This window comes from Bubalus kerabau, chromosome 13 (genome assembly GCF_029407905.1).
Source record: "Bubalus kerabau isolate K-KA32 ecotype Philippines breed swamp buffalo chromosome 13, PCC_UOA_SB_1v2, whole genome shotgun sequence".
Classification (NCBI taxonomy): Eukaryota; Metazoa; Chordata; class Mammalia; order Artiodactyla; family Bovidae; genus Bubalus; species Bubalus kerabau.
In genome coordinates this window covers 57,279,826-57,294,044 of record NC_073636.1, presented here as the reverse complement: position 1 = coordinate 57,294,044, position 14,219 = coordinate 57,279,826, and the positions used below count along the sequence as shown (strand labels likewise).

The following is a 14,219-nucleotide window of genomic DNA, read 5'->3' as shown; positions in this document are numbered from 1 at the left end:
TCACGCCCTTCAGCACATTTGGGGCTCCATAGATACAGACTGCAGACTGGGTGGGTCCTGACCCCTGCCCCATAGGTACGCACACACCTCCACTCAGTCCAGTGACACTTAGGAAACCTTATCTCAGGACCTGTGCTCCTCCCCTCTCTCTGGGCTCAGCAATCCCCACTCACCCTTCTGATCTTGACTCAACATCAGCTTCTCAGGCCACCTGTCTGTCCAGGTCGGCCCACCTACCCCCTAGGCTATCATGATGCTGTAGGATCCTCCTCTTAGTGCTGGTCACTATGGAAATGCAAGGTGATTTGTGTGATAACTTCACACTGATGCTGAAGCTCCAATACTTTGGCCACCTGATATGAAGAACTGACTCATTAGAAAAGACCCTGATGCTGGGAAAGATTGAAAGCAGGAGAAAGGGACAGCAGAGGATGAGATGGTTGGATGGCATCACCAACTCAATGGACCCGAGTTTGAGCAAGCTCTGAGAGTTTGTGATGGACAGGGAAGCCTGGTGTGCTGCAGTCCATGGGGTTGCAGAGTCAGACAGGACTGAGCAACTGAACTGATTGACTGACTTGTGTGATAACAGACTGAATGTCTGACCCCTCTAGAGCCTGTGCTCCCTGAGGGCAGGGCTGGGTCTAACTTCTTCCCACGATATCCCAGGACTGGGCATGTCCTTTGTGCTCACTAAACCTCTGACACAAGAGGCCTGGTGAACCCAAGTTAGTTCTCAGTCTCATGAGTCAGGTACAGTTAGGTGTGAGTCCAAATGGGGACTCCCGACCTGCAGTACTTGCTTCCCTGTGATTGGGGTCCCCCAAGGAGCGGCTCTGGCTGGCAGTCCAGCTGTGGGCTCCTGGGGTCCCTCTGGGTAGAGGGCAGGTTGCTGACAATCCAGCAGGCTGCATGTTGTTCACAGCTGGTGGACTGCCCCTTCTGGGCCATTCGGAGGTGCTTTGAGGGCCTGCTGTGGCCCTCACCCTGGCAGGCCTGCCTTCACCCCTAGAGCTAACGGTGGAGATTTTGGTGGTGAGATATCCACACTTTTCTGAGACATGCAAGTTGGATGAAATGCCTCTCTGGGACCTCAGTCCATGATCAGCTGATAATGCACAGGTTGGGTTCTCTCCAGACATTTCTTGAGAAATCTCTGTCCCAAGCAAGCTTGGTATAACAGATGTATTTGTGCATTTCCTCATTCAGTTCTTTCACCTTTGTGAAGATCTATGATTAGTCCTCATTTTAGAAGAGAACACAGGGCTCCAGCAAGAAAAAGCCCTCCATGGGAGCAAAGTGAGTAGAGTTTTGGGGTACTTTTCAGGCTTGAGGAGATGCGTGGTTTCCATCCTCAGCTGTCCCTGCAGGCATCATAGCTGGTCAGCTGGCAACCCCTGAGCAACAGGCTCTGCACCTTTTGTGGATTCTCCACAACACTGCCAAAAGTTTCCTCTTCCAGGAAGTCCTCCTTGATCACTGCCCCCACGGCTGTCTCCAAGTCTAGCACCTGAACAGTTAGGAGACACTGTCTAGAAATGTGAGCTTCTCAAGGCTGGTTCCTTGTTTTCTGCTGTCTCTTAGGAAATGGATCTCCCCTGCCCCTGGCCCCTCCCTCCTCCATCACGTCCCGACCCCTGTTTTCTCTTCTCCATGGCATTGCCCACTCGCTGGGATGATTGCTCACTTGCTGTTTGTCTGCCTTCCTCTTTAGACTTGAGTTTTCCAAGGGCAGGACCACTGTGTCCTGGGGCTTGGGACAGTGCCTGGTGCAGAGCAGGTACCCCCGCCCTGCCCCAGTCACTTAGTGAATGAATAAATAGCATCTGGGGGGTTTTGACCAGGCTGAGGGAGCCCCACCCAAACAGCTTGGTTTTGTGCCTGCTGCTTGCCAGGGAGAGGGAGGCCCTGGCCCCTGGGTGCCAGCCAGGAGTTGTCTGAGGGCACGCTGAAGTCTCAGCAGACATGCAGACAAGATTTTAAGCAACCACCCACCAGCCAGCAGACACACAAAACCCGCCTAGGAGTCCGAGACAGCACAGTGTCGCCTAGAGTGTGGAGGGAGGAGCAGCTGAGCCCTCGGGGGCCCTGGGCTTTGTGCTGGGACAGGGGTTATAAATAGGATTATGGCCCCACATTGTGGGCATTCAGAGGCTCCGCCTGTCACCTCCCTGCAGTGGCAGAAGGATCCGGAAGTGGGGACGTTTTTGGCTCTGCCCTAGGGATAACATTATTGGAGTTACAGAAATAATTGGAGCTTGGCATTAATGTTGACTAATTATGCCTCCCTCTCCTGACAAGCCTTTTATTTATGTATGCATTTCTTCTTTTTGGCTACGTTCTCCAACTCCCTCGATGAGAAGCCATTTAAAAGGAAATGATAATTTGTCCTCCTATCTCACCAAGCGGACGGGCAGAGCAGGCGGCGGGCGGGCGGCCGTGGGCGTGGCCGGCGCGCGCGCTCAGCCCAGGAGATTCCCAGCTAGGATTGGATGCGCTTCTTCCCTACGCGCCTGGGCTCCGCGCCCGCGAGAGGTCGGAGCTTCCCCATCGCCTCCCCGCAGGCAGGGTCGGGTGAGGCCGACCGCGGCTGGAGCAGGACTGGGGCGAGTGCCAGTGTCCGGGTCGCTGGGAGCTTGGGACACAGAAGCTGGAGACGCGGCTGCCCGCCCCTCCCTGCGACCCCAGATAGGGGACCATCTCCCGGCTCGATCTCGGACCCGCGCCTGGGGAGCCATCCAGCCTGCCGGGCTGGCAGCAGATCTGGACATGATGAGCTGCTTGTCCGGAGTGGGAGCGGGAGCGCGGGCTGCCCCAGCCGCCCGGTGACAGAGGGCCACGTCCCTCCCGCGCGGGGGTCGGACTCGATTTGCCAGCAAGAGGCTGCCTCCGACGGAGGGTCCCCCACCCCTCCACCTCCCTCGCTCCCGTTTTTTGAGAGGCGATCTTCAGGGGGTGCACCAGCCACCTCGGACCCTCACAGACCCTGGATGCAATTCGCTGGCAGCCACCATGGTGCAAAATGTAATTCTGGTGTTTTTCCGCAGACGACTGAGCCAAAGACCCGCGGTGGAGGAACTGGAGAGAAGAAATATCTTGAAACGTGAGTAGTGGCGGCCCCCTGGGGTTCCCCTCTCGTGTGCTCCACGGAGGCTGCTGCGGGAACCTGGCTCTGCAGGCTGGCTGAGCCCTCCTGTGTTCCCTTCGCCCTGAGCTGCTGGGGAACTCTGAAAGCAAGCCCCTGGGAAAGTTGAAACACCCAGCAACATCCCATTGAAAATTAAAAAGGAAAAAGCTCTCCTGGCATCATTAAAAATGTCCCTACTTCGGGGTTATATCATGAGTCAGCTCTGTAGTTGGAAGGGAAGTGATGTCTTTTGGCAGGCTGGGTTTCAAGCAGGTGTCCCTGGCAATTTGGGACTAGGGCTCCCTCACGGTCACGGACATCACAGGCAGGTGTGGACAGAATATAAAACCTACCAGGGAAGAGCTCAGCCCTCTGTAGTTCCCTCCCTGGGGAGTAAAGCAGCAGCTCAAAGGAACAGAGAAGCCTAAGAAGTTGCTCGTGGCTTAGAATTCTACAATTTTAGATCCTCCCCTCCTTCCCATCCCCTGGGTTTTCCCAGGGAGGGCTGGGTTGCAACATGTGCTGAGCACCAGCATCCAGGAAGAGCCTCCCTGGTGTAGAGAACACTGTTCCATCTCATTAAAGGCATTGAGGATTTGGGTGGTAGACCCCTCTCAAAGGTGTTTCCCAGATACTTCTTACATATCTGGTCAACAGACTTCGTTTGCGAGGTATTTTCTATAGCATGTTTTTTAAGGGCCTGGATTTTTAAAATATTTTCCTCTCTTTAAGAGTGAGCACTACAGACATTCTCTGAATTTGGTTTTTCATTCCATGAACGTCGTTTTACAAAGTTAAGACAGTCCCGTGGCTGACCTTCTGTCTAAAAGTAGAAGACAGAAACTCTGGTCTGGGTGCTGAGTCCTGACTGACTGCTTCCTCTTTCTTGACTTCAGCACCTTTATTAATTGCCTGGAAGACTCCCCCCTTTAAGGACTGTTGGAAATATTTAAACCCTAAGATTATTAATTCTTTGTTTTAGGGACTTCCCTTGTGGTCCAGTGGTTAGGACTCCGAGCTTCCCCTGCTGGGGGCACAGGTTCAATCCCTGGTCTGCTGCTGCTGCTGCTAAGTCGCTTCAGTCGTGTCCGACTCTCTGCGACCCCATAGACGGCAGCCCACCAGGCTCCTCCGTCCCTGGGATTCTCCAGGCAAGAATACTGGAGTGGTCAGGGAACTAAAATTCTGCATGCTGAGCAGTGCAGAAAAAAAAAAAAAGTAGTTTTCTTTTTAAACTTGATATGGTGACTACTATTCTGTATTACATCAACTAAGCCGTATCTGAGAATTTCAAGAACATCTTTTCATGGATAGCATACTTAATCAGGTGGGCACATACAAATGTGAAGCTGTTACCGAATATTTGAATTTTAAAAAATTAAGTCACTAACTTATAAAGCTCATCAGTCACAGATGCCCCATCAGGTAGTAATCTAAAACTCAAATAGGGCAAGTTCAAGGCCCAAGTAGTGCTGCCCTCAGCCTGGTTTGCTGCCCAGAGTGGGCAGAGGCTTTTCTCTCAGGAACCATTTCTCCTGTCAGTGGTCACTTCCTCTCCACTCTAGTGGATGGCCAGGTCCTCCCACCAGCAAGTGCTTCAAATTGTGTTAGTCTGCACATAGACAGTTGGACATGAAAGCCTGAATATCAGAACTGTGCCTGGTGAGCAGAGATGGCAGGTGGATCCCGGACTGATGGCACTCACCTCCAGGGCAGGAAAACAGGCTCCCTGCTGTGGCCCTGACAGTCCCTTCCTTGCCACTCAGCCAGTCAGGTCCGTCCCTAGTTGGAAGCTTCCCGAGTGCCCTGGGCAGCATCCTTGAGAGTGTCACTGCTAGTTTGAGGTGGGTGTTTGGTTTGGTTTGGTTCTGTGGAGATGAGGATCGACTGACTATATATAGTTCAGCCTAGAGCGTCATCCCCACAGCCCTTGACACTGGCTTGCACTCTTAGTGCATTTTCTGCTTTGAGTCAATGGCTTAGAATATCAGCACATTGTATCTGCTCCCCTTCAAGTAGGGAACTCATGGCTAACTGAGATCATGTTGGAAGAACACTTAGAACTGGGCCTGTGCATTTGTGGATATGAGAGTGTCAAGACACAGTGGCCATCTTTTATATGGTTGTATTAGAAGTGGTCATTCAGAGGTGGGCCCACTCTGTGCCAGGCATTGTACTCAGTGCTTGCCTCTGTTCCCTTGCTGAATTGTTACCAGACAGTCGTGAGGTTTGCACGGCTGTTCCCATCTTCCTAGTGAGGAAGCTCAAACTTCGGGAGGTAATAGGACTTTTTAACATGAGTGTTGGCAGAGGGAAGGAGCTGAAGCTCATGTGCAGGTGGCCTGGCTCCATCATCCATGTTCTGGCCACTGCCTTAGGAGCAATAGTGCATCTCGGATTATTTACAGAAGGCACTTGTGTGACTGTCCAAGCTACTGGCACCATTTCCAGAAAATCTGGGTATGGAGGCTCTGATTATGGCTCCCTTGTTGTATAAAGCACAGGGCTTTCTGAGTCTGAGAATAAGAGATCTACAAACCCATTGCTCAGGGGAGCTCAGAGTCTGTGGCTTAGGCTCTCAGGAAGGACCTTGGAATTGGCGCCCCACCGAGCACCTGGCCTGCAGGGGGACACTCCCGGGCACCTCCAAGACCCCTGCTGTGCTCTGATGACCTTGTAATGATGCCAGTGTTGTCCACAATTTAAAAAACAGAAAGATCTGCTCTTGTTTCAGTGTTTTTATATGGAGGGTGTACTTAGGATTTGTTCATGGCCTGTTTTTAAGAAATATGAAGAATTATGGGACTTCCCTGGTTGTCCAGTGATTAAGACTCTGTGCTTCCACTGCAGGGAGCACAGGTTTGATTACTGGTCAGGAACTAAGATCCTGAGTGCCACGTGGCATGGCCAAAATTTTTTTTAAAAATCTAAAGAATTAGTTTCGTATCATCATTTAAATCTCTTATGGTTGGCCTTCTGTGTGGTATTTTCACATTTTTTTCTAATTGTATTATCAACTCTCAGATGAGAGCTTATAATTATGGTTTCTTCTGGTTTTTCACTTAGATTAAGAACCAGGAACATAACAGGGATTGGTTTCTTTTTCTGAAACATCTGAATGAAAGACGAATCTTCCTTTTTAAAGAAAATTACTGAAAAGTACAATGACTAGTATGTTAAATGCCCATACACCAAACTTCCTAAATGCACAGATGTTTAAAATGTTTCAAAGGCAGGTAACGTGAGCTTATGTTAACGGCGAGTTGCAGAATTTCCCTTCCTCAAACCTGGCGGCGTTTCTAGGAGTGCTGACAGATGAGGTCCCTTTCCCAGGAATGGAATTCTGGGCCCCCTCCAGGGACCTGAGGCTTTATTTAGCAACAGAGAGAGCCAGAAATAGGACATCCATTATCTCTCATCCCAGGGCGGAGCTTACGTTTTACACTAAGTCTCAGCATTCTGCTCCATTTTTAGCTTCCAAGTGTAGGTGTAAGCACGGCTTGCATGTTAATAGTGACACTCGCTAGGCAAAACCAATTTTGGTGAGAGACTTGGTTCCTTTAAAAGGCAGGTCATGTGTCGCACTTCTGCAGTGGAGAATCAGCTGGGTTCCTGGGTATGTTTGGACTTGAAATGTATCCAGAAAATATGAATTCCAGGCAGGCATATGTTGCCCAGAATCTGAGGTGAATGTTCCTTATCTTATGTTGGTTGGCTAAAAGTATGAATCCCTTTTACATGGAAAAGTAGTGACAGTTCTAACAATATTCATTCATATATACTTGAATATATTATATATATATATATATAACTTATCCTACTAAAACATTTTTGTTTGCCATCTATGTTCCTAGTTGTAAATATACACAGAGATGACATTTGATTAGGAGAGAATTGCTTCCTGTTTCTCCTACAAATCAATGCCCAGCATCAATCTGTGTGGTTATTTCTAACACAGAAAAGGGCCCAGGAGAACCAGGCTGTGATGACGGCCAAACTTTCCTCTACAAGTGTTTCTGTGGAACAGTGAGACCATAGTTTCCTGAGCAGTGACTGGCAAAGTGCAATGATATGGAAAAAAGTGTCACTTGTCAGGCGTCCTTCCTGTTACACCTGTAGCCCCCAGAAATGTCCAGATCTGAGCACATGTCCTTGCTAAAGAGGAGAACGTCTCAACCTGCTTCTTTGTTTTTCCCTTCTTTTGTTTTCATCTTTCACAGAAAGGAATGATCAGACAGAGCAAGAAGAAAGAAGAGAAATCAAGCAAAGGTTGACAAGAAAGGTATGATCATTTAAGCATCTCTTGCCTGAATATTGAGGTAGGAAAGACTGAGATGGGTGATGCAGGCCATCCCTCTGTGATGCTGACCTGTGACTTTATGGGCAACAGTGAATTCACTCACTGGACAGTCAAAAAACAGTGCCTTTTGCGTCGACCTGGGGGTGACTGATGTCCCTGTGGACTATGTGCTCACCCAGCCATGGAGTACACGACTGCGGCCGTGTGGGCTCGATGACATTGCCATTTGTTTCCAGGAAGTCAGAAGCTGACTGGCATGCTCTTCATTTATTTGAGCTCTTTACACAGTGCTCAAGCAAAGCATGCCTGGATGTCAATGTGTCAGTTTACCTTTCACACTTTTTGGTTCCTTCCATTTGTCTAGATCCTGACTACAGAAAACTTGATTAGCTTCAAGGGTTTGTGTCTGAGACTCAAATAGTTAAGTCAAAATGTATTATGGCCGATATAGGTAGCAAGTCTGTCAAGTTTGGTCTCCTTCTAAAACCATCTCTAAATTCAAGTCTTCTGGTGTTCCCTTTCTCTACTGTATTCTGTAATAATAATAATATAATAAATTCTTGTCCTACTTGAAGTTAGTAGAATATCCTTTCAGAGCTTATGAGTGCTAGTATTTAGTATTTCAACTTTATCAGTAGCTTTTTTGGGAAAATCTTACCTAATGATAGTTGAAAAGCAACAGCTGGTGCTGTAAAATTTTTCCTTAGATAACTCACCCAGCTTTCCTTGAGCTGTGCTGTGGTCAGGGCACTGCTAGCTTCCTGGGCGTGTGAGTGCTCATGACAAGATGTGTTAAAGGGAAGGGATTGTCATTTAAGAGTGTATAATTTAAGCCCTTCACGTTAGAGATTTTTTTTTTTTGCATTAGGGTTTTATTTCAGCTTCAGAGCTTACATTTATTTACAGACAGGTCCTGGTTTGCTCAGGGTACTTAAACAAACTAAGAAAGCTAGTTTGGCATGTGAGACCTAACTATGGTGATCTTTTATTTTAGCTTAATCAGAGACCCACGGTTGATGAACTGAGAGACAGAAAAATTCTGATACGATTCAGTGATTATGTGGAGGTGGCGAAAGCACAGGACTATGACAGACGGGCAGACAAACCCTGGACAAGACTGTCGGCAGCAGATAAGGTACTGAGCAGACGTGTGCACGTTGGCTCACGGGTGTGTATGTGTCAGAAGACAGTGGGCACCATCAGCTGTTGAAATAAGGCCGTGCTTGACCGGATGTGGCATCACAAATAGAACCTGGGCTTAGGGTCGTGTTTTCAACTAGGGGATGGTTTTGCCCTTAGGGACATTTGGAAATGACTGGGACATTTTTGGTTGTTACCAAATGGGCTTCCCTCATAGCTCAGTCAGTCAAGACTCTGCCTGCAATGCAGGAGACCCGGGTTTAATCCATGGGTGGGGAAGATCCCCTGAAGAAATAGCAACCTAGTCCAGTATTCTTGCCTGGAGAATTCCATGACGGAGGATCCCAGCAGGCTACAGTCCACGGAGTTGAAAGTCGGACATGACTTAGTGACTAAACCACACCAAGAGCCCTCAGGCTGCCTGGACTGAACCCAGCCTGCCAGGTACTTAATCCTCCAAAATATTCCTGAGAGAGAGGTGTTGCTATTATCCCTGTAGAGGTGCCATCAAACAGGTGACTGGGAAAGACTGGCAGGGCTTAGTTAGATCTGGGGGCCTCTGTCTACAGTCTCTCCTACCCCCCCACCCCACTTTGAGTGACTTCCAGAACTTTTAAAGCCTCCCTAAAGGAGAGGAACATAATACATTCAGCCAATGAGTGTGCTGAAATTGCTAATGGTTCCTTGTCTTCATAAGCTGAGTGTGAGTCTGTGAGGTTATACATGAACACACATAAGCAGTGCATCCTCTTGGAACAATGCAGACAGGCTATAGTTGGTTGCCCAGGGTGGATGTGCTCAGAGGAGCCTGGCCGTGAAGGGAGAATTCGGGTATCTTTGGCAGCCTTTCCTTGCCCCAGAAGCTGTGTCTGCTGTTTGTCTACCCTGGCCTAAGAGTTTATCTGAGAGACACACACGATGAAAGTGGGCGTTGGGAAGCTGGAGGAGGGCCAGATGAGAAGCCCTGAAAAGACTGAGATGCACATCTCACCCACATGTAACAACAAGATTATGTTTCAAATGACACAAAATGTAAATGTATCCTGAAGTTAGAATAACTTCTAGATTATCTAGCTGCAAAATTCCAAGTAAGTTCACCAAAAGCTGAACCTCACTCATTATCCTAAGGTCCTTACTTTATAAGTGCCCTGAGCATGTGCTTGATCTATCTGTTATGTATCCTGGTGACATGGGATGGGGTTGGGGGTGGGGCGGGGTCAAGGCAGGGGGGTGATATATTCCCACTCGAGCACAGTAAACAAATTCACTAAATACTTCCAGAACACCAGCTCTGCACTAGGTTGGTAGGGCTATAAAAATAAGTAAAGGCCTAAATGCTAAGCACAAAATTTTTTTTACTCTATCACAAAATAACCAAGTCAGCAAGTATTAGGAATGGCTGTCAATCCACAACCATGATACTCATTTCCCATGCTAGCTTTCTAATGTCCTGAAAAATAATGTGCTGTTTTTAAATTCCAGGCAGCAATTCGTAAAGAACTGAATGAATACAAAAGTAATGAAATGGAGGTACATGCATCAAGCAAGCATCTGACAAGGTCGGATTTCTATTTGTATGAATTTCATGATACTTGCAATATGGTATTTTTTTTTAAGAGAAAATAAAAATGTCACAAATCACTGTGTTCGGGTAAAAAGCAATTCAGTATGTCTGCAGAGAATTGTCTTGAACAGACAGAATGCGACTCAATTGAAAGTGCTACTGGTTCCTGTGCTTCCACATAGGGCTTGGCAGGCTTTCCTGGTGGCACCGATGATCAAAGAATCCATCTGCAGTGCTGGAGACCTAGACTCAAGTCCCTGGGTTGGCTGGGAAGAGCCCCTGGAGAAGAGAATGGCTGGTTACCCACTCCAGTATTCTTTTCTGGAGAATTCCATGGGCAGAGGAGCCTTCTGGGCTACAGTCCTTGGGGTCACAAAGAATTGGACATGACTGTGGGACTAACACTTTTGGTGAAGGGTGGGATGTAGAACAGTATTACACATTATTTAAGTAGTTAATGTGTATTTAAAGACATTAGTCTCAAAGCACTGAAGGTAATTTGCCTGTATTCCCCTTCTCTCATATTTAGAGACAGAATATGAGAGACTGCCCGCCCCCACCCCTCCCCCAATTTGTTTATACATAGAGGAGTGCTGTGAAATTACCAATCTCACTCGTCTCCCACCTAATTTAAGTTTATACTCACATCTTTAACACGAGCTCATGCTCCCCCGAAGCTCTTCCAAACCGCCTTTGTTCCTTCAGCAAATACGTATCACTGTGTGCCATTCTTATGCTGCAAGTCAGCTGTAAGTAAAGGAAGGTCCCGTCTCCAAGGAGCTTATCTCCCAATGGGGATATGGCTGATTCTTCCATAATCAAGACTTTTCATACAAGGGGAACACACCCATAAACAGGGGTGGCACGGGTTGGCCTGCTGATGCCAGTGTGCTCACAGGTGGCATATTCCCCCAGCACTTCCCCTTCCTGTCCATGAAGAGCCATGATGAGGTTCTCACACACGTTTATCCTCAAAGGACTGCCTGATGCCACAAGCCTTCACCTGCACCAGCTGTTTGTCATCTCTCCCTTGGTCTAGAGATGCTCAGGCCCCAGACACAGAGAGAAAGGAAATCCTGAATGGAGATACTGCCTTAAATCAAAACAGTGGACTCCTTTTCTTTTCTGTTTGGCACAAAATGGCCACTGTGGTTGTTATTTATAAGATTTACTCTGTAAAGTGTAATGTGGCTATGGAATAGAAAGCAGGCAAACAGAATTCTGTCCTATGAGATAGATGACTTTGAATATATCAAGGGAGGAAGAAGAGGTTGGAAGAGCAGGAAAAATGAAGCAAGTAGTTTGTTTAAAGATGTTTAAGGTTTTCTCCCATGACTGGCACACTTTGGGGCAGGAATAAATCATCTTACTTTTGAGTGTTCAGAACACTAAAAAGTGTTTAGGAAATAAATACTCTCTGTAAAATATTCAGGGTTATTTTTAATGTTCAACCCTGTGTTACAGAAAAAAGATGTAATTACTGCATATTCTATCTATGGTAATGTGAAAATATTTAATACATTTCTCTTTATACATTATTAAAAGATATTTACTAAAGATATGTACTTTCTCTCATAAGTCCTTGATAGCTTTTTTAGATGACAGAATTTTAAGAGTGAGCCCAAAACTTACACATCAGGAAATGTTAAGATTTTTATACCACATTTTAGCATTTAATGTCAGCTTTTAAAAGTCAGAGCAATGATTTTAGTCATATGAAATTTTAATTGCATTAAACAGTACCACAAACACATTTTCAACTCTACAAGAACAAAATTATAACTCTACTATAATATCCAATCATTTGTTAATCAGTTCATTACCTCTGCTGGTTCAGCAAAGCCCTGCTGTTTTTGTGAACTTCAAGGGCCTACCTAGCAGTTTTCAAGCTAAGTTTTAGATAGGCTTAAGAATTCACCATCTGATTCCTTTTGTGTTATGATGGGGCCTGAGCGGTGGGTGCCCTCCGAGGCTGTACACCACTATAACCCAGGCAGGTCCAGCCTCATGTTTTACATGTTGGACTTCCACAAAGATTTTAATAGCAACAGAGTAATTTGTGGAAAGTTTTTGGCAATTTAAACTTAGATATGTATAACCTTGTCTTTTTACAACTTCTAGATTCCACAGGCCATAGAGATTTTCTTCTGAGAAGAATTGTGCTTAATTTTTGATACCAACACTGAACATTCATCAGGGAGCTTTCCTGAAGTTCAGCTCATGACTACCTGGCTGTGTTTGCCAGAGAAGCAGGACCACACACACAGGTGAAATCCTGGCCACGCTCACCTGTGAGAGAATGACCAGAGGACACCCTTCACTCTCTGGGGCCTGAGGAGTGTCAACTGTTGGGGTCAGAAGAGACCCCAGGGACTCGACCTGAAGAAGACTGTTGTTTGCCTTCCCGCCTTGTTTTGCAGTTCTGCGGTGTGACCGAGGATGGTGACGTGCGTGTGCAGGGTTACCACACTGAGGCTGTGACCAAGGGACGTGTACGCAGTGTCTTCAGTACCATGTGGAAAAGACCTTTTTATTCTCATCACAATTAGAGAACTCTTTAAGTTCCTGTTATACAAAATGATTTACTGTATTATACTTTTTCTTTTTTTATATAATGTCTAACAAAAAATACAGCTGCAACATTTTGATTCCTGTTAATTTTGTTCTTTAATTAAATGACCACTTATTGCAGGAAATTAACCTGGGTGTTACAGTTTCTTGGGGTGGGGGTAAGAGATTTTTTTAGAAAAAGGATCTGTGCAACAAGTCAAATCTTATTATTTTTGAGCCATCAAAAGCCAAATACAGGAGAATTCAAACTTTTTGTGTGTTTTGTAAATTCTTTTAGTATTTGTGGTTTGTGCCTTAGGAAATCAAATTATCTTTTTCAAGTTAAGTTTATAAATCATTGGAGTAATAAACCTAGAAATAAGTAACTTGTTGAAAAACTACTAAAAGGAAAATGACGACCTCTAAGAATATTTTTAATTTCGTATTTGCAAACATTATTAAAGACTCCGTTGTAAGAGACAAAGGTTTAGATTGAGTGGAGCTCTAAGAGGATATTTATCCCAGCACAAACGTAAAAGGTAACCCCTTGGTACAAAGAGGGGAAAGTAAGTTAAATAAGAATAAATGTTCCCTGGAATATATTTTTACTTAGCTTTTGAGTAAGTATCGTTGCAAAAATGAGCCTGCCCTCCTGGTCCACTGAGTCCAGGAGCACAGTGCTTCCATCACACCATTGGGATCTTGCAGAACCTGTGCCCAGATCCCGGCTCTGCAACACTCAGCAAGGTGTTTATTTCCTCTGCCGGAAGCTCTCCCACCTGCTCCCCACCCAACCCCACCCCAGTCTCGCTCTCTCACACACACATACCACAATTGGAATCTCTAAATGAGAAAAAGGAGGGGAAGTGTGTGTGTGAAGTACCAGCAAAGTGCCCAGTCCATCATGTGGGTGTGGTTGTCAGGTAGCCGTGGAGCAGCTGAATGTCCTCTGTGACTTCTCACCGCACAAGCTACCTCACTACTTCCCATGACCTTTCTTGTGCTGCTCTGTGGCTGCAGTGGGTCAGGAGCCCACTGCTCAGCCCTTGTGGCAGCACTCTGTCTTAAGGGATTTGTGATCAATCCTAGATGTAAGCAAACATACTGTTAGTTTGTCGAACTGTAGTCTTTTTATAAGAAATCAGTGTATGGTAGAAAAATTCTAGCTCTGCCTCTTCATGCTGTGTAACCTTCTGTGAATCACTTGACTTTGCTAAAAGCCTCAATTTCTGTGTCTATGGAATGATATCTAAATCTTTTCTAACTTGAAGCCAATCTCTTAATTTTATAAGCATTTATGTGTGTGTGTATATATATATATATTTTATATTTATGTATGTATATTTTATATGTAAGCTGTTATTTGTGGTCAGTCAACCCTCTAAATAATTTCTATTTTAAGCTACATAGTAGCAGCTTCCTATTTTATATTTTATTCAATTAAAAATATTAATTGGAGCCAACCTATATAAAAATAAGATTTCAATCTTCATCACATAGAAATATCCTGGCCCCCAAAGCAAAAAGGATCACTGCTG

At 46.0% G+C, this 14,219-nt stretch overlaps 1 protein-coding gene across 4 annotated transcripts in view; it reads left to right on the top strand.

The window, feature by feature from the left end:
• PHACTR3 (phosphatase and actin regulator 3) overlaps positions 1 to 12,953 on the top strand; it is a 218,385-nt gene extending 205,432 nt beyond the window's left edge. For all 4 annotated transcript variants that reach the window (XM_055544564.1, XM_055544565.1, XM_055544562.1 and 1 more), the window contains 5 exons: positions 3,048 to 3,103; positions 7,348 to 7,409; positions 8,422 to 8,562; positions 10,050 to 10,126; positions 12,253 to 12,953. In XM_055544564.1, the coding sequence (XP_055400539.1) occupies positions 3,048 to 3,103; positions 7,348 to 7,409; positions 8,422 to 8,562; positions 10,050 to 10,126; positions 12,253 to 12,268 (352 nt within the window). In that variant the 3' untranslated portion in view covers positions 12,269 to 12,953. The remainder of the gene's footprint in view (positions 1 to 3,047; positions 3,104 to 7,347; positions 7,410 to 8,421; positions 8,563 to 10,049; positions 10,127 to 12,252) is intronic.
• The last annotated feature ends 1,266 nt before the right edge of the window (positions 12,954 to 14,219 follow it).